Here is a 23,393-nt window from a genome sequence, read left to right on the forward strand (position 1 = left end):
CACCAAATCTCTCCTTCCGTTTGGTGTGTAAGGTACTTGGATTAAACAGCCCCCTGAATCCGAACTGATTCCAATTCTTTTCTTTGCTTTCAAAGTTTGTAAAGAACCACGCACGCACACACCAAGCTGTCAATTGCCCGCCGTTTCGGAACAGTTATTAAACTGCCATTCCTCGAGACTGGGAGAAGAAACTAAGAGTTGGGCAGCTGCTAAATATCCAAGGAATCCGCGCTCAAATACCATGTTTAGCTTTCGCCAGAACTGAACTTGTCGTCGCTGAATGGTAACCTAACCTAACCTAACCTAACCTAGCGGTAATCCTGACGACCACCCCAGTGCCCAGCAACCCTGTGGCATGAGATGAGTTCTTCGTCTTGTACATTACGCTCCAGAACATGTAGGATATTGGACGAACAGAAACTCCCCGCCAATGTTCGACAAGCTAGTTGAAGGAGAGGTGTTGATGGAGCTCATAGGGTTACAAAGAGCGGATTCAGCGCAAGGACCACACTAAGGAGGCGGTCTCGCAGCAAGAGAAAGTTCAGTTGAGCGACGAATTTCGATGATGATTGACGCCAGGCAGGGCTGGGCTGGGCTGCTGAGGCGGAGGCAATGCCAAACTTCCTTACCGACAACGACGACGATGACGATGACGATGACGATATCGATAACTGAGCGGCAAAAACCACCTTACCTAGTGATATGGCCTGGCTATTCCTTCCCTTGTGAACTACTTCTCTTAATTAACACTACCGTAGGTAGGTTAACGTAGATGGAGAACAAGGAGAGACTATAGAGAGGCCAGAAGGGGCAGAAGGGTTCGATACTACCTCTACTAAGGTATTGTCTTTGTGTTCAGACAATGCGTGACATTTTCCATAATTAACTCAGTTTTTCGCAACAAAGGGGTTAAGTGCGTGTGTGCACTTACTTCTCTTTATGTATGGCACATGGAAATTGCAACTCGCAAAGGCCATTGTTCACTGCCGATGAAATCCGGGAGTCGGGACAAACCCCTTTGTGCACGCCGAGTGTTCATAAACAGACGAGGAGATACGACCGACCATGCTGTTCACCGCGCTGTTGTCGTTCATGTCTCCTTCTGTCCTGTTCGATCCTTTCTTGTCTTGCTATTCACCTCGTGAACTCTGAGCCTTACACCACCAGGTTCTACCAAGGATACTCGACCCATTATACACACATTCACACACACATTCACAATTTCACATCCGACATCCGACATCCGGCACCCCGAATCGCAACAACAACAACAATGCCTTTTCTCCCCTTCTCCTCCCCCATCCCCGAGGAAGGGTGGCACGTAGGCCACATAACCTCAGACTACAGCGAGCGCAACGAAGCCGTAGAGCAGCAAATGCTCCACGGCGGCGCACCCAACGGCGCACCCAACGGCGGCGGCAACAATCGGCATGAGTACCACCTCGAGCCCGCGTCCCCCTCCGCAGCCGATTACTACCCGATGCTGGACGTCGTTGTTGAGCAAGAAGAAGGGCAACAAGAAGAGATACGCTACGAGATGCACTCAGGTGACCAAGAATTCCAAGACTGCCGCGGGGAAGACACCTCCAAAGAAGTGGAACAGGAGTTCCCCCATCATCACCTGACATATGTCTGCTACCCCATGCGGGCGCCGGATAGACTCCGTCGGGGGCGTAACGATGCGGCGGGGGACGGCGGGGGGCTGGGCACTAACAAGTTCCTTCGACCTCCGGTGCCTGGGCGGGAGGGAATCGACGAGGACTTCCCGGATGGGTTAAAGCTGATTTTCGTCAGCTGGCTCAAGAAATACGACCACGACGTTCCGACCGGCGTGACAGTCGGTCTATGGCGCACGGCAGGGGGGCCGGGCTCGGAGCCCATGTTTGTGGTGGTCAAGCGGCTGAAGGGATGGTCCGAGCAACTGCTGCGTAATCCGGCGTTGTTGCTGCCCAGCCGCGTGCGGACTGCGCACGAGGGAGATGTGCCGGGCGAACTCGCGTTTTGCGATCTTCCGGGCCCCGAAACGCTGCAGTTCCGGTTCTTGTTCAGCCCGCACCTGACGAGTCTGCCGCAGACGCACGCGTTCCAGCTGAACGGCTGGCCCGGAGAGAACGTGACGCATTTCGGCAAGTACTACAATGGGCAGACTGTGGAGAAGTTCATTGATATGTACAAGACTGCCCAGGAACCGATCCCGGAGGCCATGATTTGGCATGTCATTGCGCAGGTTGGACGGGCGTTCAAGTTTATTCATACGGGAAGGACGATGCCGGATAAGACGCAGCCGAGGGGGTCCGTCAGGGGACCGCCGAACGAGGGAGAGGAGGAGAGGGAGTGGATCGACAAAGAGGAGGAGAGGGCGGCGAACTGGACGCCCACTGCGCATTACGATGCGCATGCGGCCAATGTTTGGCTGCATTTCGTGACGCAGTATGAGAGGGATCACGATGGGGATCGGTGTCTGGAGCACTTTGATGATTGTTTTCCGCAGGTCATCTTGGGAGATTTTGGCCTGGCGGTGAATGAGAACAGTCGTGCCGGTCACATATGGTTCGGCATGAACGATTGTCCAAATTTGCCCGACAGGGAAACGTGGAAGGATAAGGCCGAGTTTGGCCTGATGCTGCATCATTTGCTCCTGGCCGGCCGCAAGGATGTGCCCAAGTTTACCACAGGAGCAATCCCGGAGAACTGGGCTGAGCATTTTGGTGGGTGGCTGCGTGATCATTACTCGTGGGAGCTGATTGACGTGGTCAAGCGGTTTAGTTACCTAGCGAGATTGGCCGACCGAGGCCGAATGGCAGAGATCGGGTTCCATAACGTGATGAGACCGGAATACGAGAGGTGGCAAGACGGGTGGACGTTCGATCTGGCGCCTTGTAATGACTGGTTCCATAACTCCATGATCGATCTGGCTGATCGGGAGGTGGACAAACGGCGTGAGTCCCGGGAGGGCGTCGACAGCGTGAGGTGGGCAACGGGGCAGCGGATGAGCAACATGCCGTACCAGGTCCCGAACAGAACCAAGTATAGCCAAAAGATGCGTCGTCTCAATCCCGAAAACTCTGAGGGCGCCATTCAAGTGTTCGCTGTTCCGGTAGACGGTAAAGAGACACTGCGCAGCAAGGCGAGGACTATCTACAACCGTAAACTCCGAAGACCCATCACTGGGGCCTTCTACCGTCACCCGCCTGACCCGCCTGACCGTGTCGACAAGGATAAGCTGTGGGTGAGCAAGACGTACAGGTTAGAAAGAATCCGGTACCGCAAACACCAGGCCATCAGAATCGAATCCGATCTCAAGAAGAATCAGTTTACCCCGCCGCCGACTCCTCGTGAGGTTGAAGACGTAGAGATGAGAATGTTTGAAGACCCGTGGGAGTCTCGGATGCTGCGATGGGACAGCGATGACGAGGACGAGGACAAGGAAGAGGAATAATGTGTCAGCATTGATAGATTAAGACAAGAGTGTTTGAGCCGACACTTGCTAGTGACCATTGCTGGGACCTTGATCAGGCTCTCCGTGAAACCAGTTGACGTCTGTAATGCCCTTTCATCACCCAAAGAATGGACTGGGCAAATGTGTTGAATCCATATCCATTATGACCCAGGGTCCAAAAGCCTTGATGGGGGCAAGGAAGTCTGTCGGCGGAGCTTTCCAAGGTCGGAGCATTTTTGTAGTTTGTGCTTTCGATAAATGTTAAGAGGGTGTCGTCAAGTCATTGCCAATCGAAAAAGTATTGGTGTGGGCCATAATGGTCAAGTGTTGGGTTGTAAGATAAAAGAGGTGATGTTGAAAGAAGGCTGTACTGTAAAGAGAGAAAGAGAACGGTTTGGCGACAACGCTTGATGAAATGGGACTGCCTGCCGCCAATTGGTCCGTGCATACAAGCCGGAATCTGTCATATGACTCTGCACGTGTGTCTTCTTCGGCCGTTCGACAATTCATGACGCTCGGACCACTCCATCATTAGAAGCTGGGGAAGCTCCACAGTTTGAGCATCGACAACTGAGACTCAGTCTGTCAGTTTCACCAAGACCAAGACCACGGCACCACCACCACCACCACCACCACCATCACCATTCCCACAAGACGGTCGCCCCCTCCAATTGCCGCGATCCAAGATGGCGTCCGATTCTTCAATCACCACCGCTCGGCGTAATTCTCCCCTTCCAGAACCATCCCCCGCCTTACAGAAGATGGGCTTTTGCTAACTGGAGGGGATTGCGACATTCGCAACTTGGAAACCAAAACAGAGGCCACTCGCCAGGATATGAGCGATGCCAAACTCCCCATGGCTTACCGCGACAGCTGCGCCCACCTCCTGATCCCGCTAAACCGGTGTCGCTACGATACCTACTACCTCCCGTGGAAGTGCGAGGTACGACGGACATTGCTCTAGCATCACAGCCACCGAATCTACCTACCACGAAGACCGAACGAACTACGAACTGACAACCTAACCCCTCACAGGACGAGCGACACACATACGAAAAGTGCCAATACGTCGAGTTCAAGAAGCGCGTCGCCAAGATGGACGAGTTGAGGGCGGCCAAGGGTGGTGCGAGGAGCAACTGATTTCCATGATAAAACACAATCGGGAAACGGTACGAACCACGGGCGAGAGCACGGAAGACGGAATACAGGACGCAAGATGGAACCACAGCACAGCACAAGCACATCGCGAGGAAAACAGGATCGCGAGACCACAACCCCCGCCCTGTACATACCTTAGAGAAGGGCGATAATGAGACGGTTTAAGGACAATGAGCAGGGCAGGGTGTTCTTCAGGTCTACAAGTTCAAAAGGTCCCCGGACACATCCATGCAATTGGGGGTCCTTCAGCTCCACCAGCGCGAGTCATGACAGTGGATTGTAGGGCTGTAGGGCTGTAGGGGTAAAGTCAGTGCGCACCTTGATGAACTGGACAATCGACTGGGACGAAAGATCAATTGCGAGTGGTGCTATTGGCGAAGGAAGGCTCTGGGGTCAATGGATTGCGTATGGAGAGTGCCATGGGACTGATATGATTGACTGGAGCAGGAACCCCAGGTTGTTCGACAACGCGCCGGTGCTTTAAACTCCAGTACCGAAACCGGAGCTTAACCGCGCTCCCAATGTCAAACTACGAGTCGACAACACTTGGCTCAAATCATCTCCGACAACATGCGCAATCAGCTTTGGCCAATGGATCACCGGGTAATGTAATCCGATACCCTTTCTCGCCCGTACAATCCTTATCTGATCACTTCCTCCTTGATAGGGCCCTGGTTATACAGCATTGAGAAGGGACCAAGGGCTTGGACCGGAAATGTCACATCAAAAGAACCATGACAGCTCTGATAGCTTTCGAGTGGCAAACGCTTGTCATTGAAGCCCGGACCGACGCGATGCCCTTATCAAGACCAACTTACGCCATGCACCATAATCCCGAGACACATCGTCCTTCTCGGAAACACCATCGCCGCTCAGATCTACCGGAGATGCAGACATCTCAGCGAGTGCTACTCCTCTGGGAGTCCTTCATGGCTGCCATAACCACCAGCGTGGGATGCTATCTAGATGTTCAGTTCCAGCACCCTTGGGCAAGTACCGGATAGCCAGCGGCGAACAAGCCTTTGGTAGTGCCAATGGGTGGTCGTTACAAGGTCGCGGCGATACCGACAAGCGGCTCCTATCAACCGCCATGCATGCGGTTATCTCGATCCCCCATTCCGCGGAGAAAGTGGTTGTAAAGGGAGTTTCTTCCTATAACCCTGAACCTATATCAGAACACACACATAACCCTGGCCTTGATCCTGATCCCTTATCGCTGGGCCCTGGCATATCTCAGCCCCTTTCCCCTGTCAAGCCTGATTCACCCCCTCCCCCGGATCCCCCGCCATGGATGGTCAGCCACGATGGAACTCCCAAAGAAATCGATGGGATGCGACCGATAAGGAAAAGTCTGGGTCTTTCAAGCCACAAGCGTGGGATGGTTGACATCAACGGAGATGTTCAGTTCGATTCACAGGACAAAGTGTCTTCATCGTGGAGATGATGAAACTACCAAGATATCGACACACGACGTCAAAACATAAAAGAGAATGAATGCCTTGGACAACGATGTCGGAAGAGAGGACTGGATCAGTACCTATCTAGGCTCATGCTGTGCTACGTCTCGGTATCCCATCAGGCCTTTGTCGTAAAGCCTGTCAGCCCCCGCGCCCAGAAACAGTTTGAGCTCAGCTGACTTGTTCGAGCTGCTGAACTTGAAGTGAAGCGTCAAGTGAAGCCTGAATCGACCATTCTCCAGTTCATCACTTCCCCTTCTTACTCAGGCACTCCTACCTCTTATCAGCCGCGTATCACTTACACCACCACCATCATCAACCAGGTTACCGGCAGTCGGCAGTCGGCACAGGGTAGCAGCCGAACGAACGTCACCTACTGTACGACAATTGGGTTGCTTACACACCGTTTCTGACGTTTCCTATTGGCTCTTTTTCTTACAATCCTACAATCCATCTTTACAAACACGATGGTCCTCGGCTTCCAGTTCTCCTTCCGCCCACCACCCCTCAACCCTCCCACCAAAAAGGCCCAACGCATCCCCGTCTTCAACCCTATCGACCGCCATGGCCGCGTCTTTTTCTTTTCGTGGATGGGCTTCTTGGTAGCCTTTTGGGCTTGGTATACTTTTCCTCCTTTGGTATGTTTTTTTCTTTCCCCTTTCACTTACACTTACACTTACAAAAACACTAACACTCCCCCTTACGATAACCAGCTCACCCACACAATCAAACACACCCTCCACCTCACCCCAACCCAAATCTCCAACTCCAACATCCTCTCCCTCCTCGCCACCCTCTTGGTGCGCCTCCTTTCGGGACACGCCTGCGACCTCTACGGTCCTCGTCTCGTCTTCGCCTCCATCTTGCTCGTCGGTTGCATCCCCATCGGCCTCGCCCCCTTGATCCAAAACGTGACGGGTCTTTACGTAATCCGCTTCTTCATCGGCATCTTGGGAGGATCCTTCGTGCCGTGTCAGGTGTGGACCACGGCTTGGTTCGATAAAAACGTGGTGGGAACGGCGAATGCAGTCGCGGGAGGATGGGGGAATGCGGGCGGTGGGGTGACGTATTTTGTTATGCCGGCTGTTGTGGATGGGTTGGTTAGTAAGTGGGGGATGGGGGAAAATAAAGCGTGGAGGGTCAGTTTTGTTGTGCCATTGGTTTGTTTGTTGGTTTGTGGGTTTGGGCTGGTTTTGTTGTGTGAGGATACGCCGACCGGGAGGTGGAAAGATCGGGAGTTCGAAAGAGAAGGGTACGTGAGCGAGGGCGGAAACGGGGACGGGGACGGGGACGGGACTGGGGACGAAGAGGTCGTTATCAACGGCGTTGATCCCAACCTCAAGTCCCAATCAGGCACGCAAACTCCCACACCAACAGCAACAGCAACAGTAACGGTGGACGAAGAAAAGGGATCCAACTCCAAGCCCCAGTCCCAAACCATCTCCGACACCGAATCCACCACCACCGCCGCCCGAAATCCAGACGTCGAAAAAGCCGAGGCCGTACCTACCCTTATCCCAGGAAGCCCCAACACCACCACCACCACCAACACCCCAGTTCCCATAAGCATAAGCACAATCCTCCTCTCCCCCCAAACCCTCTTCCACACCCTCACCTACGCCTGCTCCTTCGGGTCCGAACTAGCCATCAACTCTATTTTGGCCTCATACTTCCTCTCCGTTTCCCCTTCCTCGCTCACGCAAACTTCTGCATCGAATTACGCCGCCATTTTTGGGTTTCTCAACTTCGTTACGAGGCCAGCTGGCGGACTCATCTCTGATCTTGTGTATAACCTCTTTGGTGGCGGTGGTTCATTCCCACTTCCTTCACCCAACTCCAGGTCCAGCTCTAGCTCCAGCTCCAGCTCCAGTGGCACTACCAACAGCCCCAACGCAAAAAGTCTCTGGGCCCGCAAGTTATGGATCTCCACCTGCTGTTTACTATCCGGCATTTTTTTGTTACTCCTCGGCCTGTTATCCTCCTCCACCTCCTCCTCCACCTCCAACCCTTCGCTAGGAACGGTCATAGCGCTGGTAATCCTAGCAGCAATCTTCCTAGAAGCAGGTAACGGCGCCAACTTTGGTTTGTTGCCATTTATCTGGCCCGAAAGAAACGGGCTTGTGTCAGGCGTGACGGGTGCGGGAGGGAATCTTGGCGGGGTGATGTTTGCGCTTGTTTTTAGGTTCGTGCATGTGCATGGAGGAGGTAATGGGGGAGGTAATGGGGCAGAGGCGCAGCAGAGAAAAGGGTATGAAAAGGCGATTTGGATCTTGGGGGTGATTAATCTTGTCGTGGGCGTTTTGGGGGTGGGGGTTTGGCCTGTGCCTACGGCTACGAGAAGTACGAGGAGGACATGGAGGACATGGAGGAGGATGGGGAGGAAGCAGCAGGGAGAAAAGGGAGAAAAGAGGAGGTGGTGGTGGCTGTGGTGATTGGACTGGTTGTTTGGTTGTTTGGTTGTTTTGTTGGTGTTGAGAGTGGAGGACTGGATGGATGGGAGAGTTGAGACTTGGGAGGGGCGGGCAACACGAAGCGGGATGATGGGATTACGAGTGATGATAGGTAGAGGTACTTTTGGCGTGGTGTTTAGGTAGTGGTGATTTGCCTTTGTCAGTTTGTGGTGAAGCGAAGCATATATATACTCAGTGGCGAGGTGCTTTTCAACCGATACTATGGGCTTTTTCCCTTGGAGAGTCCTCAACCATAGCAGTCGGAATGGAAGCTCAACTTCTTCCATTATAAAAGTGTAAAAGACCCGATAAGAACCAGCCTTTGATGGGTCTTGCAGTTCTCATTGTCTCGTTGGCTTTGGGCATTGCGCTGACTTTGCCGTTTGTTTTTTTCTTATAATTTCTGATACTGTAGCTTTAAGCATGTCAGCAATACGAAAAAGGAAAAAAAAAAACCAGTATGAAAATTTTTAGAACTGAACTCATGAGGAGTTCTAGGAAAAATCAAAAAAATCAACGTTGTAAAAAATGCAAAAATATATGCCTACTACAGGAATCGAACCTGTGATCTTTGCATGTCGTCGTTACCCTTTGGATGGATCCAAGGGTGTGATACAAGTGCAACGCATTAGCCACTATGCTAAGCAGGCATTAGCTTGTGAGCTTGTTGTTGAATGAGCCCCGTTGACCTTTTAATTATGTAGGACACAAACAAGGTCCACCACAGCATTGCACGTCTACATGGGTTGAACGCAACTTGCGCGGAATGCAAAGGCCGACGCTGGTGAGGGCGGACACTCGGGTTTAGTGAGATGTTCGCATTTATTTGGATATATGCAAGTCCACAGACATTTTTTTTTAAAGTGATTGAAGGCCATCTTCCAGGCCTTTGCGGTCAAGTACAGCGAGCTTGTCCGGCCGAATGATGATACGGAGCCGGATGATGATGATACGGACCCGGCGGGTGAGGATCCGAAGAACCGCCCTAACAGCAACATCGAACTGCTGCGTCAATTCTTGGTCAAGTCACTCCGCAATGCCGTGGATGACTTACCGGTTGATGCCCAAGAGTTGAAGGAGGTGGTTGAGGCGCTTGATGACAAACATGCATTGGCAGCGGACACAGGGAAGAAGAAGAGACGTCGCACCACAGATATCTCTGACGACGAGGCCGACGAGTGTCATCATCATTTTGATGCTTTTCCGGATGGCGAGGTTGTCCTCCCCCGTAACGACGACCAAGCCGATAGCAGCAGCAGCAGCAAGCATGACTACGACTACACCCTGCCGTAAGACTAAGAGACGTCGCGCCGATGTCCCAAAACCCGTTAACGTTCAAATTCCGATAGGAGCAAAGCGCGTCACCCTCAAATGGTCCTCCAAGTTCAAAGTCTACGGCGGTGGTGCGTTCACCGTCCGTGCCCACAAGCCGGTTGAAAGCCAGGACGAGGACAACGACTACTTCGAGGTGACTACCGAACACCTTGCCACTCTCAATATCGAGTTTTGCCCTGCCCCAGGATTAGGAAGTACCACTTCCCTTCCTTTTCCCGACAACAAGAATTGACGACAGTCTGAGTCAGCCCTGGACGCACACGCCGAACAGCCAGACAGAGACAACAACAACAACAACAGTGTACAAGTAGCTACTTACTAGCTGCCCCCTGCTGTTCATGTTGGATAAAGGTCTGTCTGTCCCTGGTCAGTTACTCTCCTCCTCTGAGTCCTCTCACATTCCTGGCCACCTCCTTGACTCCTTCCGGAGCGTATCTGTTTCACCAGCTAACACCTATCTCTGCCTGCAGACAACAGATGCAGAAACGCAAACCATCTTGGGCATCTTCAGCATCATCGGCGGATACATAGGGCAGCAAGGCCACAGGCGAAACTCCCAGGACATGACGGAGAGAATGTTGGCTCTGCTAAGCCCAAGGCATTGGTTTCTTTTGCTGTTTGTTGTTGAAAGAGTCGTGCATGCCTGGGTTCTGGCAGGTAGTAATGTCTGATGTCTCCGGTCTGCTGTTACGAGTACCGGTGCTCGCACTTGGACGACATGTCCCTGGCGAATATTAAGCGAACGGATGGATGGAGGGATGCCCTGTTGGACACTCGGCTTTTTTTTCTTACTGTTGAGTCCATCTAGGGCAAATTGATACACGGAATGGACACTCATTGAGATTAAAGGACTGATCTGAACTGCATTTCCATGACTCTTCCGCCGCGGGTGCTTTGTCCCGCGGCGAGTTCGAAGGTGGCAGTTGCGATGCGCTGGCCATGTCCTGCGCGGAAGGTGTGCCCCCGCCAGTCCCCACACGAGTCTTTCTTTCCATTAGGTATTCTTCCATTCGTCTGGCATTTTTACCTAGCCTTTCCCACTGATGCCTTCTGCTCGTTTCATCCCGCGTCGAGTATCTGTTCGGTCAATCAGCAATTTTAGCTCTCATCTACCCCCCAATGTTCATTTCCACCTTTGTTTTCACGACGCATTGAGAGACAAGCGCGAAGCCTCTACGCCTTCTCCACCAAGTACTAGCAGAAGAGCCCAGGCTGCACTGGATTTCAAACGAGGATGAGGCTTCAACAACGGGAAGGGCGCGGAACGCCTTCAGCAAGATTTCTCGCCAGCCCGAAGGATTTGGCACCAATTTCGACGATTATTCCCAAGGAGAAGTGCCTTCCTAGCCCATCCACAGTCCGTGGCTTCCAACCCGATCTCAACGTCAACAATGGGCTTCCCGTCCTCGAGTTCACTCCGACGACCCTGCGATGAGCGCATGGAGCAGGCTCCAAGTGGCTCAGATACTCCTTTGGTTCCGAAAGAAGCACCTTGCTTGGTAAGTTACTCAAAGTGCATTCGCAGCATACCTCCGCATCGTATCCATGATGGCAGCTAACAGAGACCTTTCTGGCTAGGGCTCTTTTCCAGCATCCAATCTCCAGAGAAGTGGCGGAACAATCAAGCTGAAGAAACGAAACAAAAAGGCAAAAGAGAATGCGTGCTCGACAAGATCCTCGAATCAGGCCCAGGAAAGACGACAAAAGTCCGGAAAAGCAGAGGCCGACGATTCGGGACATCTCAGACAGAGTGATCAACCCGCTCTTCACCACTCCCTACTTGGATACCGCATCAACTACTCTGCGGACTCAGTCTCTCCCAAGGCCTCCATCTCTTGCCTGCCTATTGCTTTCCCATCGACGGCCGGCCACGCATATAGAAAGGAACGCGCCAAACTGAACGCCTCGTGGCCGTCGCCAAGAAAGAGTTTGCCGACTGGTGCGATTCCTTTCGCTGTGCTTGGCGCGAGAGTGGATCATAAAGATGATGGGTGAACAAGAAGAAGTCGCTGGCCAACCTGTTTGGCAACAAGAGAGAGAAGTAAGGAAGGGGTCCAGCCACTGCATACCAGTGTCCTGGCATGAACAAAGTACAACAATGTGAATGCCAACAGGAAGAAGCCCCCTACGATTGAGCAAGACAGTACGAAGGTTCCGGAAAAGAGCAAGCGTGTCAAGACCGACACCGGCGCGGGGGCGACATACTTCATAGTATACGCCAGAAGCCCTTACACCGTGCGCATCTCCGAGGCGACATTCTTATTGCCGAGGTCTCTTCCAGCACCCTTGCGACCGTCCGAGACAAGATGGGCCCTGGAGCCGGAGGCGCGGTCTCTGCTGCTGCTGCTGCTGCTGCTGTTGTTGTCAAGACCGATGACAGTGATGACCGATGGACTGACGAGCGGGGATTGTTGTCAAGGGGAACTTGGAAGAGAAGGGAAGGAACGTCTGGTGAGTAAGAATTGCGCCTCTGGAAATTCAGATTGGATCCTGGACCAGAAGCGTCCACTCCATTTCACTTTTTACGCTACGCTTTGGACACGGCAAGAATCTTCTTCGGCTTCCATCCAGAATGAAAGAATTATGGAGTGTCTGGCAGTTATCTGTTTGGAGAATGTTTGGACGGCTATCTGGACATGAAAGACACTTTGCAAGAAAGGGCTTTGGCTTTTGATCATTTTCTCTCGCGGATAATCCATTGCCTTGTCCCAATACTAACAGACGAACGAAGGAAAACGGACGCCTGCCCATGGGTCTCAACACGATACAAAAGGAGTACCCTGTATGTACTATTCCGGTCAACACAGGAGACAACAAACATTGCACTAGACGTCTTCCCTTTGCTGTCAATGTACTTTTTGACCTTCACGAAGGAACAACCCTTCCTGAATTCCCGTTTAGTATATAAACTACCTGCAGCTCTGGTTTCTATTCTCAAGAATTCTGCTACCTGTACAGCATCAGGGCCTTTCTCTCATTGACTATCCACTTGCTACAGAGAGTAGTAATTCCTCCGCACAGCCCTCTGCAACACTTCCGGTAGAGGTAATTATCAGCTCAACCGACTTTTTCGGCCTCACAAACCGCCAGTCTGTCACTCACTAGACAATCAGGATGTCACGAAACGGCTATGCGAGGAGAAAGACAGCAGAAGAGTGGTCGAAGCGCCTGGAGGACATGTTATGTGACAAGGATAGTATAACGTATACGCTCCATGACCTTTTCGAAGAGATCGACAAGCGAGTTGCCCCAGTTTGGGGCAGCAACGACCGCAGTATTGTGTGGCAAGTATACTTTGTCGCGGCTCTCAGAAAGCTTGTGAAAGAGATACCCCTGGGCCCCCACGGACATCAGCATCGAATACTTACACATGGAGATTAAGCGCATGAACTCACCAGTAAAAGCCGCCGCAACCCCCAATGGCAAAAATGAGGCTAGCAAGCCCGTCGATACTTCTACCACCGACACGACCTTCAAAGTCGACACCGAAGGCGACTACAAAGCCCGCATCGTTGAAGATTGCACTACCAAGATCTTTGAGTTCACGTTGAACGGTCCGGCGACCGTCATGGTCCAGATTACAACTACTGAGACTGCTGCCGCCCGCAGTGCCGCTCAGCTGGGTGCCCTTTCCATTCGGAAGAAATAACAGGTGAGTCCCTATTAGAGTATACCACTACGGGCACTAAACTACGCATCAGCCCCTACAACCTTTGGTATCACAGTTGACTGACATTGCGCTTCCTAGCATCTATCTTCATAGGCTCTCAAAAGACGTACACGCGCAGTAGTCCTCAGAGAATGTTCCCTGAGGAAGCATTGCTAGATGAGTATGATGGTGATGGGGGCATTAAAAGGCCAAGGCTGGTGGACAGACACTCGACAAATCCGGGTTGTTGATAGCGGGTATGAATGTTCGTTCGTTAGGAAGCGGTGGATAATTGATTGGTTTGTCGTCTTCCGTTGCGAACGTGGATGCATGGAGATATATTACCGTGATGCAGATGCATGGACCAAGGCATTCGGAAGCAGAAAACTTGCCTAATAAGAGAAAAGTTGGTTGTTAACGTGTTGTTGAGATGAAACGGAACAGGGAAGGAGGAATCGACAACGGGCTGCTCTCTTCCACTTCAGCTGCGAACTGGCAGGAACCATGGCATGGTCCCACGACCGAGGCGATAAATACCTCCGGTCAATTCCGTTGCCCTGAACTCACTCCGTCCAAGCTATCTCCATGTCTGCCAGCGTCATGACTCATCCAATGCTCCATGTAGGTAGGTATCAACCATGCTCCCCTTCTCTCCTCAGGTCTTCAAGCCTTCGGAATCTCATCAGTTCGACAGCACGACAGCCAGTTCTTCAACACATGTACCGGTACATGCTTTCCTTCTCTCTGCTTGACCCGACTAAAAATGCCCGCATCTTCTCCTATGATCTCGAGAAAAGAGTCGGTCCAAATAACACAGCTTGTTCTTATTCTTCTTAGTGGCTGCCTTTATACCTTTTGTCCCCGGGCTCATGTACTCTCCGACCCGAAAGTCCAGTAAGTGAGTTGAGTCTCTGCATGTCCAGAAGGACTGACGTTCGTTGCTGGTACTGATATGTTACCGGATGCAGTTGTTCAAAGAGTAATTCACCGAGCAGAACGCTCCTTCCAAACCAGAGGATAGGTAGGTAGCCTGGAGCCTACTAGCCATGCGCTCACTCATTGCCTTCAGACTTCTTAGAGCCAGCCTCCAAAGTACGAACATTGCGGTCCTTGTTGTCATCGACGCGGCGCCTCTTGTTCATGTTTCTGAACGGTTCTTCGGCCTCCACCTGCTCGCGCTCAAGCGCATCAAGCTTCTCCTTCAACTCTTTGACATTCGGCGGCAGGTCGTTCAACATCTTGCCGAGAGACCGAACAAAGAACTGGTGCCACAGCGTGCTGGGGTGGTCTTCCGCATCGATGTCGTCGGAGCTGGCGCCAAGATGAACTTCCGGCGAGAGCTCATGGTACTTGACGGCGAAGGCTTGGAGGACGGTCGCCAGTTCCTTCTCCCAACCCTTACCGGAGTGGTAGTTCATGAAGAGCTGTGCCAACTTCACAGATGCTCGATCATTCGACATGACTTTGGACATGGACATGTCGATTGCGGGGTACCGTTCTGGAAAACGAAAGTGATGGAAAGGTTTGCGTCGAAGGTGAAATATGAGGCCGTTGTCTGGGTAACGCAGAAGGCGTGAAAAAGGAGTTATTGTTGTTGTTGTTGTTGTTGTTGTTGTTGTTGTTGACAAGAGCTTCGGTGAACGGCGATTAACTGACTGCTCAATATTTGAGGAGGAGGAAGAAGGGGAAAGACACGGAAAGAAGGCGGTGTTTTGCGACTGAAAGATACTTGACCTCGTTTCAAGACGCAAGGTATTGTGCCCGGCCGTCCGCCTGTCACCTATGCCAACCGGCCTGGGTCCACTTCCCAGCACCACCGCCCTCAGCTGGCTTTGCCCCGCGCTCGTTTGTAGCCTCGTCTTTCTCCTGGATACATCATCAGGCAACTTCTTTCTTGCGTTCTCTGTCCTCGAGGTCCAAGGCCTTCTCTTTACTCCTCTTCGATCTTCGTGAAGGAACTACTTCCCCGGCAGTCATGTCCAGTGGAGGTATATAAGACTGCTGTGCTGGCTCTCTTCCGTCTTGGGCTTCTCATACTCCCAACATCACCACACTTTCTTCGCCGTTGATCTTCTACCACCAAAAACCAGTGGCCGCGCCTCTTCTAGGATCTCCGCAACACCTTATTCTCTTCACCGAGCTCTACCAACTCACCCAGAATCTCATTACCTCCGTCACCGGCAATCACAATGACCCAGAGCGCGAATGAGAACGTGAGGAAGGGCGCCAAAAGATGGGCCACCTTTCTTCTCGACACCCAAATCAAAAACAAGAGAAGCGTCAAGCAAGTCCTCCAACACCTTGCTGAGGCGTACCACAAGCGCGTTGCTCGGGTGTGGGATAGCAGCGAGCACAGCATCGCTTGGCGTAACTACTTCGTCGCGGCTCTTCAGAAGGTCTCGAGGGAGATGCCTCACAAGGACTGTAGTACCGAAGAGTTGCTGAAGGAGATTGCGCGCATGAAGGCGCCTGTTGAAATTGTTGCGCCCCCCAAGGACGACGATGGCAACAAGACTTCGACGCGGGCAGTCAGCAAGAACTTGACAGAGGCAGCCAACAAGCCCGTCGATGCCTCTACCACTGGCACCGATCCCTCCGCCGCACCCACTGATGGCGGTGATGATGGCAATGATGATGCCAACGATGGTGCCAGCAACCCCGTTGATACCTCTACCCCCGAGACCTCCACCAACACCACCCGTCGCCTTCTCTCTACCACCACCACCTGCACCGAGAGTGGCATCATAATCAACACCCAAGGCGAGTGCAACGCCCAGGTCATGCCAGACGGCACCATCCAGTTCCGGTTGGGCGGTCCAGCTACGGTTACTTACCGGCCCTCTGTGACTACCTCTACTACCTCCGGAACTGGGATCAGTGCTGCTGTTGCCGCTGCTATGGCTGCTGCCGCCGCTCAAGGCACTCCCTCTGTGTCTGAGGATCAAGTCAACGAGACTACGACTACTACGACTGAAACCGTGGAAGAGTTTGTCGACACTTCCTCTGTAAGTTCTACCAGTACGGATGCTGCTATCGAAGCTGTTCTTGCTGCTCTCGCTGCTGCTAGGGCCGCACGTGGCACTCCCCTTTCGTCTGAGCCCCGAGTCCATGAGACTACGACTACTACTGCAGCTACTGAACAGACTGTGGAAGAGGTTGTCGACAGTTCTTCTAGAAGTTCTAGCGACAGCACTTCAACCGTCCGTGACACTCCGTCTGGAACTGATCCCAGAGGTGATGACACTTACACCGTTCATGGCACTCCTTCTACATCCAATGCTGAGGCCCCAAGTACCTCTGGAACTGCGACCTTTGGAAACGGTGCCGCCGATGAACACCCCTCCGGAACTCCTGGTTCTGCCGACCGCGACACCCCTACTGGACGTGACACCGCCGGCGATACTTCCATGTCTACCGTCGGCGACACCCCCTCTACATCCCAAGCCGTGGTCCATACTTGTACCTGTGGAACCACTACCTCAACCTCTGGAAGCGCTGTCGTCAATCACACTTCGTCTGGAACTTCTGCTTCCTCTAGAACTGCCACTCCTGGAGTTGATGCTGCCGCCCGTCGCAGTCGCTCTCCCTTTCAGTCCCTGGACCAGGTCATCCACTCCGAGACTCCCGAGGAGACCCCCGATGCTGCCGCCCACGTTACTCTCTGGGGACCACAAGCTGACACCGTCCGTGGCACTGGCACCCCGTCTGCCCTCCAGAACCAGACCCAAACCCACCACGCCTCTGCCCATACCTCGACCTTTCGAGCCGCTGTCGCCCGCGACACTCCTTCCGGAACTGCCGAAATCCTTCGTGGCACTGGCGCCTGGGCCCATGCGGACCTAGTGCAGGCGGCGCAACGACAGAGGAGCAGAGTTAGACTGGCAGGGGCCATGATCTATGACCTCGGTGATACTCGTGTCGAGGAGCTGCTTGCCCCTGCCCCTGTGGAGGAGAATGTTGAATATGCTCAGCATATAGCTCAGACTCTGCTTCTTCCCCTTGCCTCGGGTGGTAATTCATCCGGAAGAAATATCGCTGCTGGCAGCACTCGCCGCTTTGCGCCTGAGGCCCAGGTCAACAATGGTACAGGTACCCCTGGAGCTGCCAGTGCCAGTGCTGCCGCTGGTGATACCGGAACTCCTGTTGTTCAGGCCCAGGCCCATACCTCTGGAACCCATGGTGTTGCTGCCGGTGATACTGCCGTAACTCCCCTTGTGGCTCAGGCTCAGGTCGATAGTGATGCCTCTGGAACTTCTGGTGCTCCCCCCACTCGCATCGACACTCCCTCCGTGGCTGCGGATGAGGGACACAATTGGGATCCCTTCTCGGCCCTGGTTGAGGCTGCTGCTGCTGCCACGCGTCTTGAGACTGGTGGCGGTCCTGGAGCTGCTGGTGATGCTCCAGCTGATAAACGTGATGGACACAATGGAGCCTAGATGGACACGCAAGCAGTGGACTATACTACTCATGCAGGTAACCATAGGCAATCCGACATTGGGCCTTTCGAATTTGACGGAATCAATGGAAATTAACGGCATTAGTACTCATAACTCAGATCGTGAAATTGCTGGTTACTATTTTTCCGAGGAAACCTTGCTAGAGGAGGATAATAATGGATAGAGGGCTCAAAAAGGGGTGTCGGACACTCATCGATATCGTTTTAGTGGCAGTGTCTTTGCTTTCTCCATGGCTAGGATCTTGTAGAAAAGAGATTTTAGTATCCAATCGCGCTGCTTTTCTTGTATTTGTGCTGTGTGGTGCGCCGAATAAACGGTTCTAAATTTCTCTTTCCTCCATCAATCAAATGGCCATGTACCGTGCATCGCCACGCCCGCTTGCACACTTGTATGAGCATTTGCCTGGCTGAGCTGGAGGCTTAACAGGGACACAACGCTAATGTGGAGAAGTGAGCTGGATCCGTTCTATGTATATTTAGAGGGACATCCTATAGGTCACTTTGTGAGTTTTCTTTTTCCACACAAACCCTGTTGGGGTGTTTACTGACATTCATTTCTAGCTCAAGGAATCTTTAGCAGTGGGATGCTACCTAAAGGTAAGGTACCTTGATTGTTCCACACGGACTTTTGGAGAGGGTAAAGGATCGTGAATCAAGCCACCCGGCTACATTTAGTTGAGGATTAAAGGGAAGTAGACTAAGAGGAGTGAGAAGCTAACGCTTTCTCACGGGAGAAGTGACCAGAGCGGTAAAAGGAGCCAGAAGTTGCAAAATGTAGAGGTAGTCGCGCCCACTAGAAGTTGGGATGCAGTACAAAGCATGCTGGTGTATGTAGCTAAAGACATACTACACCTTCCAGTCAAACAGATGATGTGGAAGCGGTGACAAACTGAATAGGAGCTTAGTACATAAAGGTCGTAACATGCAAGCTAGCTACCTTTTGTGAAGAAGGAACGACAGGGACTGGAGATGTAACAGAATGCAGCTTTCCATCGATCTATAAGGTAAGTACCTCACTCTCTGTCATTAATTGCACGCAATATAGCAACAAGTGCTCGGAAACTTTCCATCTCAAGCCTCTTGCGCTAAGCTTATGTACCTCTACCTTATATAGTATAGCCGTCCTAGGTAGCGGTATGCATCGGTCGCGTCTCTTTCCCGGTTTTGATTCTTCTTAGCCAGCAAGCCCTCGTCCTAGTGGATCACTATGTGCCGCTGGGTATCCCTCGCTCCAGTCAGGCAGCGTCAAGTGCCTGCCAGAAATGAGGGGAAAGAAATTAAAGAAAAGAAGCAGAACAGGCATAAGGTTCAAGGTGCTGGGAAGCATCAGTGTCATTTATAATAAGTCAAATATAGAGGTACATTAGTTAGGGACGGATCCATTGGGAATACTCGGACGTTGGAAAAGTGTACCTGACTCACCATCAACTCGGACCGGCCATCATCAAAGCTGCTCCCAAGGCCACTCCCGCCGTCAACATCACCAGTACGGCTAACGTCAACAGCACTGCCGTAGTTAGTAGTGTGACGAACCGTTACAAGCACAGGAGTATTATCGCTGGGATAGAACAATAGAGTAACGGAGTAGTAGCCAAAAGGTACTGGTAGGTTGTGATAGCTATTGCTTGCTGAAGAACCAGGTATAACGAAGGCCAGGAGGCCTTCTTATATACTGGTCTTCAACCCCGTCCCGTGGTCCCGTAAACTCGGGACCCCGGGTCCTATCTGATTGGTCAATCTATCTAGCTTACATGAGGCTCAACGATTGGATCGTAACAAGTAGCAACGCCATGGTCCAAGGCAACAACGCTGGCAACGTCAACAACACTCGCAACGTCAACAACACGGGCAACGCCGCTAGTCCGAACAACAAGAAGCGCCCTGCCGATGCCATGGACCCTGGCGGCAACAGTCATGATACTTTGCACCCCAACAAGCGCGTCATGACCCAGACCAGCAACGACGGGGTCCTCCTTCCTGGACCTATCTTAAGCGTCGACACACAAAGCGATTACACAGTCCGCATCGTCGAAGGAACTCCCCCCACCTTTGAGTTCAAGGCGAACGGCCCAGCCAAGGTCCATTTCAACATGGGTTACTCAGGCGTCCCTACTGTTGCTGATTTTGGCCTTGATCCTCGGGCTGCTGCAGCTGGCGCCGCTGCTCAAGCTCCTCGTCCAATTCCTGCTCCGGCTCCTGATGCTGGCGCTGCTCCCGGTGCCCCCGGTGGTATGGGTCGTTCTGTTGCTGTCGCTGGTTCTGGCCCTCCCCTTGGTGGTGTCGCTGTTCATGCACCTCGTGCTCCTGGTGCTACGGCCGGTCCCAGTGCCGTTGCTCCTAGGGCTCCTACTGCTGCTGTGGCTCAAGGTCCTGGTGGTCTCTCTGCTCGGGCTCCCGGTGGACCCGACACTGTCACTGCTCCCGGTATTCTCGATGTTTCAGGCGCTCCCGGTGCTATTGCTGCTCCTGGCAATGTCGCTGGTCCCGGTGGTGCTATCGCTACTCCGGGCGGTGTTATCGTTTTTCCTGGTACCATCCCGTCTCCTGGTGCTGCCGTCACTCAGGCTCCGGCTCCCGCTCCTCCACCGGTTCCTGCTTATGTTGTCCCTGCTAGTGCTCGTCCTTCTCCTGGCGTTGTTGCGTTTGCTGATCGTGCTTCTAACGCTGCTCCGGACGTTGAAAACGCACGGCAGCGTACGGGTTGGGAGGGCATGGGCTGCCGCGACGACTACGAGTCCTCGATATCGTCATCGGGTGAGTGTCTCTCTTGAATCTTCCTCGTAACGTACCTCTAGGTACTTCCGGCTTCGGCTAACTTTTGATCATCAGAAAACACACGTAGCGACAGTCATGTGGCTTGATATCCATTCACAGGGTGAGGCTATACCATCTTCTCGGAGCAGGCGATGGCTGCTCTGTCCTTTGCTGGGTCGTGATGGTTCAATGCCCGAGCATGCTTGGAGGAAAACTCGCAGAGAAGGGACAGCTGAATTACGGCACCCAAGCGTTGTGGCTCGTAAGGTCTGGTAGTCTTGAAGCAAAAGCTGAAGGAATGCATGACAGGCAGAAAAGGCGAAGGGCAGTCAGCATTGTGCAGGGCAAGCGACATAAACGGGATAGATACCTCTAGCACCAAGCAGGCTTCCATAGAAGAGAATTCAAGCCACGAACCCCTCATCAAATCAATGGACATAAACGAGCTTTGAAGTGATGGGCAACATGTCAATGGCAAGTCCGCCCAAATGTTGCCTGAGAAAGCTGCACCAGCAGGCGTCATGCGTTGTACCTGCATCATGTGTCTTTCGGAATCTGGAAAGACCGACCCGTTGCATGCCCACTTTCTTTCAGATTAATGCTAGCCGTGGTGGTCCTTTGGGTGTCCTTTCCCTGACCTGGACCGAGACCAAACAGCAAGTGCGTTGATCAGACGCTGGTGCGAGACTGAAACCGTCGATGCCGGAGATGTAAAGCCACAACTATGACAACAAGAGAATCCCGGAACCCAACGGCCATCTATGGGCGTCTGTGTCAGGCAATACTGTAAAGTGCGATGAGGCCTCCGGTGCGTCTTATTCTGCCCCGCGCTACAAGTTCCAATCACCCCAGCCTCGCCCACCTCCAACCCGCAACCAATCCCAAAACACAATCCAGCTTGCAGAACAGTCAACCAGTCCATCCGTCCAACTCGCAGCATGCCTGCTACGGCTTTGACACCTTCTTCCGCTTTCTCCTATACCAACGCATTTTCTCATGCAGCCCTGTCCACCGAAGCTACTTTACGACCAACGTGGCGCAAGGCGCGACACAGAAACAGGACACCAACAGATCAAAAAATGAGCAGACGCTTGAGATCCTTCGCTCGCTTTGCATGTGCACTACCTTGGCGCCGTGTTCGGCGAGCAAGTGTATGCTGGTTTACCAGACCTATGTCGGCTCCATGAACGATAAAATCAAGCGTCTCTTCCGCGAGCGTCTGACCGAGTCCGAGTCTATCCCCGCATGCAAGACGGGTAAGCCTCTCAACGTCATCTTGTGGTGTATCACTGACACTAACACATCCGTACAATCATTAGCTCAAACATGAACTCACCACCACGGCAAGCGTCAACAATTTGCCCAACCCAGGGAACTTGTCGAGGAAGGAAGGCACGTCACCAAGTCATCGAGTCGACTTGGAAAAAGACTATGCGGCGAACAAGAAGATCGTGGAGGATGAGCAAGACACGAAGCAGGCCCACGAGGAAACTCCTGCTCCAACCGAGGCGGACCACATTGCTGCCAAAGCTGAGCGCATGGCTGTGCTACAGATTGGAGCTTCTTGCCGAGAACCCCGTGCCGAAGTGAACAGAGTGAACGAAGACGAAGGCATCACGAGATTAGGAGTGGTAGTGAATTTTGTTGATTGAATAAGGAGAGAGGGAGGACGAAGGAAGGGAGGAGGCCTTCAATATAAATACATGCATAAATCCATACAAGGATCAAGAAAATAAGATAAGAGATAACCATCTCGTTCAACACCCCGACGATGATGATGAGGGGAACACAAAGGCCAAACTCCTCCCCAGTCAGGCGTGCGTAGAAGTTACAGACAGGTACATGATGCCAACCTGGAAAGTTTCCATCCCTTCCAACTGCCACTGATCTGACAAATTTCGACCAGACACACCTTCAGAACTGCTCTCCCTTCAATCCGGCGCAGACACTCCTCAACTTCCCAAGTCAATCCCGCACAACAAGAAGACCAAAAGCGCCAGACTCAAACCTCCTGGACGCCCTGAGCTACCATAAGGCAAACGCCCTTTAGTAGGTACACGGTCAGTCCGACTTAGATGTAACATACTATAATTGCCGGTCGAAGGAATCTCCGCCAAAACCCAAACCCTCAACGCATATTGGGCCTTAGAATAAACCTTGGAAACGTACATCACGGAATTATACGGTACTCACGTGCAACCGCACAACAAGCGTGCCGCAGCCCGTAGTTAGGATGGAGTACCGGCAGCCGCATACCGTAGAAACTCGCCAAATAAGCAAACCCCCTTCCCCCTTTGGGAATTTGAGCCCAACAGTAAGCACAGGAAGCAGTATGCCTGATGCGCTCTGTATGCCATGTTACCTAGGAAAGGCCCAGTTGATAGATCCCCGACCAGAGACTGGACATTGCCCTCCACCTGAACACACATACATTCAGTACAGGGACCCGGACTCGAGCTTCAGATATCTGTGCATATTCTGCCTGAATAACCTACCTTAGTGTTCCCGCCGTGGATATTTGCCTAGGTATTTAGCGAGTCTCTACGGTAACCAGCTGCTAGCACCAGCTTTAGTGGCTTGAATTGTGAAACTACCGACCGTAAGTATTGCTATTAATGTTTCCTCCATTTCCCTGCTAACCGTCCACGTGGTGTATATATATTAACACTTTCGGCGGTGATGTCCTTCAGAATCA

At 52.5% G+C, this 23,393-nt stretch overlaps 8 protein-coding genes and 1 non-coding gene across 9 annotated transcripts; 7 read left to right on the plus strand and 2 right to left on the minus strand.

The window, feature by feature from the left end:
* Positions 1-1,273: 1,273 nt before the first annotated feature.
* On the plus strand, positions 1,274-3,439 carry SMAC4_06888 (uncharacterized protein; the record flags this gene model as incomplete). Its single annotated transcript, XM_003344531.1, has 2 exons — positions 1,274-1,819; positions 1,907-3,439. The coding sequence occupies 2 exons, from the start codon at positions 1,274-1,276 to the stop codon at positions 3,437-3,439; spliced, it is 2,079 nt and encodes a 692-aa protein (XP_003344579.1).
* A 545-nt stretch (positions 3,440-3,984) lies between these two features.
* On the plus strand, positions 3,985-4,841 carry SMAC4_06887 (uncharacterized protein). Its single transcript, XM_003344530.2, has 3 exons — positions 3,985-4,159; positions 4,258-4,382; positions 4,475-4,841. Exons 1-3 carry the CDS (start codon positions 4,126-4,128, stop codon positions 4,577-4,579), a joined length of 264 nt encoding a protein of 87 aa, XP_003344578.1. The 5' UTR covers positions 3,985-4,125; the 3' UTR covers positions 4,580-4,841.
* Positions 4,842-6,521: 1,680 nt separating this feature from the next.
* SMAC4_06886 (uncharacterized protein) lies at positions 6,522-8,956 on the plus strand (the record flags this gene model as incomplete). Its single annotated transcript, XM_003344529.2, has 2 exons — positions 6,522-6,692; positions 6,768-8,956. 2 exons carry the CDS (start codon positions 6,522-6,524, stop codon positions 8,484-8,486), a joined length of 1,890 nt encoding a protein of 629 aa, XP_003344577.1. The 3' UTR covers positions 8,487-8,956.
* Positions 8,957-9,045: 89 nt separating this feature from the next.
* On the minus strand, positions 9,046-9,154 carry SMAC4_13185. Its single transcript has 2 exons — positions 9,118-9,154; positions 9,046-9,081 (listed from the first exon to the last, which is right to left on the minus strand). It is a non-coding gene; the product is annotated as a tRNA-Thr (tRNA).
* Positions 9,155-11,230: 2,076 nt separating this feature from the next.
* On the plus strand, positions 11,231-12,298 carry SMAC4_06885 (uncharacterized protein; the record flags this gene model as incomplete). Its single annotated transcript, XM_003344528.1, has 3 exons — positions 11,231-11,338; positions 11,418-11,778; positions 12,090-12,298. 3 exons carry the CDS (start codon positions 11,231-11,233, stop codon positions 12,296-12,298), a joined length of 678 nt encoding a protein of 225 aa, XP_003344576.1.
* Positions 12,299-12,953: 655 nt separating this feature from the next.
* Positions 12,954-13,488, plus strand: SMAC4_06884 (uncharacterized protein; the record flags this gene model as incomplete). Its single annotated transcript, XM_003344527.1, has 2 exons — positions 12,954-13,157; positions 13,216-13,488. 2 exons carry the CDS (start codon positions 12,954-12,956, stop codon positions 13,486-13,488), a joined length of 477 nt encoding a protein of 158 aa, XP_003344575.1.
* Positions 13,489-14,540: 1,052 nt separating this feature from the next.
* On the minus strand, positions 14,541-14,966 carry SMAC4_06883 (uncharacterized protein; the record flags this gene model as incomplete). Its single annotated transcript, XM_003344526.1, has 1 exon — positions 14,541-14,966. The coding sequence occupies one exon, from the start codon at positions 14,964-14,966 to the stop codon at positions 14,541-14,543; it is 426 nt and encodes a 141-aa protein (XP_003344574.1).
* A 711-nt stretch (positions 14,967-15,677) lies between these two features.
* SMAC4_06882 (uncharacterized protein) lies at positions 15,678-17,924 on the plus strand (the record flags this gene model as incomplete). Its single annotated transcript, XM_003344525.1, has 1 exon — positions 15,678-17,924. The coding sequence occupies one exon, from the start codon at positions 15,678-15,680 to the stop codon at positions 17,922-17,924; it is 2,247 nt and encodes a 748-aa protein (XP_003344573.1).
* A 1,772-nt stretch (positions 17,925-19,696) lies between these two features.
* Positions 19,697-21,283, plus strand: SMAC4_06881 (uncharacterized protein). The gene is made up of 2 exons (XM_066090532.1): positions 19,697-20,698; positions 20,774-21,283. The coding sequence occupies exons 1-2, from the start codon at positions 19,735-19,737 to the stop codon at positions 20,803-20,805; spliced, it is 996 nt and encodes a 331-aa protein (XP_065945965.1). The 5' UTR covers positions 19,697-19,734; the 3' UTR covers positions 20,806-21,283.
* The last annotated feature ends 2,110 nt before the right edge of the window (positions 21,284-23,393 follow it).

Source organism: Sordaria macrospora, chromosome 2 (genome assembly GCF_033870435.1).
Source record: "Sordaria macrospora chromosome 2, complete sequence".
NCBI lineage: Eukaryota > Fungi > Ascomycota > Sordariomycetes > Sordariales > Sordariaceae > Sordaria > Sordaria macrospora.

Excerpts from the sequence above, each read along its gene's own strand:
- SMAC4_06887 (XM_003344530.2), top strand. The coding sequence starts at position 4,126 with ATGGCGTCCGATTCTTCAATCACCACCGCTCGGC. Across the intron at positions 4,160-4,257 it reads TTCAATCACCACCGCTCGGC|AGGCCACTCGCCAGGATATG; the intron begins GTAATTCTCCCC and ends AAACCAAAACAG. Across the intron at positions 4,383-4,474 it reads ACCTCCCGTGGAAGTGCGAG|GACGAGCGACACACATACGA; the intron begins GTACGACGGACA and ends AACCCCTCACAG.
- SMAC4_06881 (XM_066090532.1), top strand. The coding sequence starts at position 19,735 with ATGGTCCAAGGCAACAACGCTGGCAACGTCAACAACACTCGCAACGTC. Across the intron at positions 20,699-20,773 it reads GTCCTCGATATCGTCATCGG|AAAACACACGTAGCGACAGT; the intron begins GTGAGTGTCTCT and ends TTTGATCATCAG.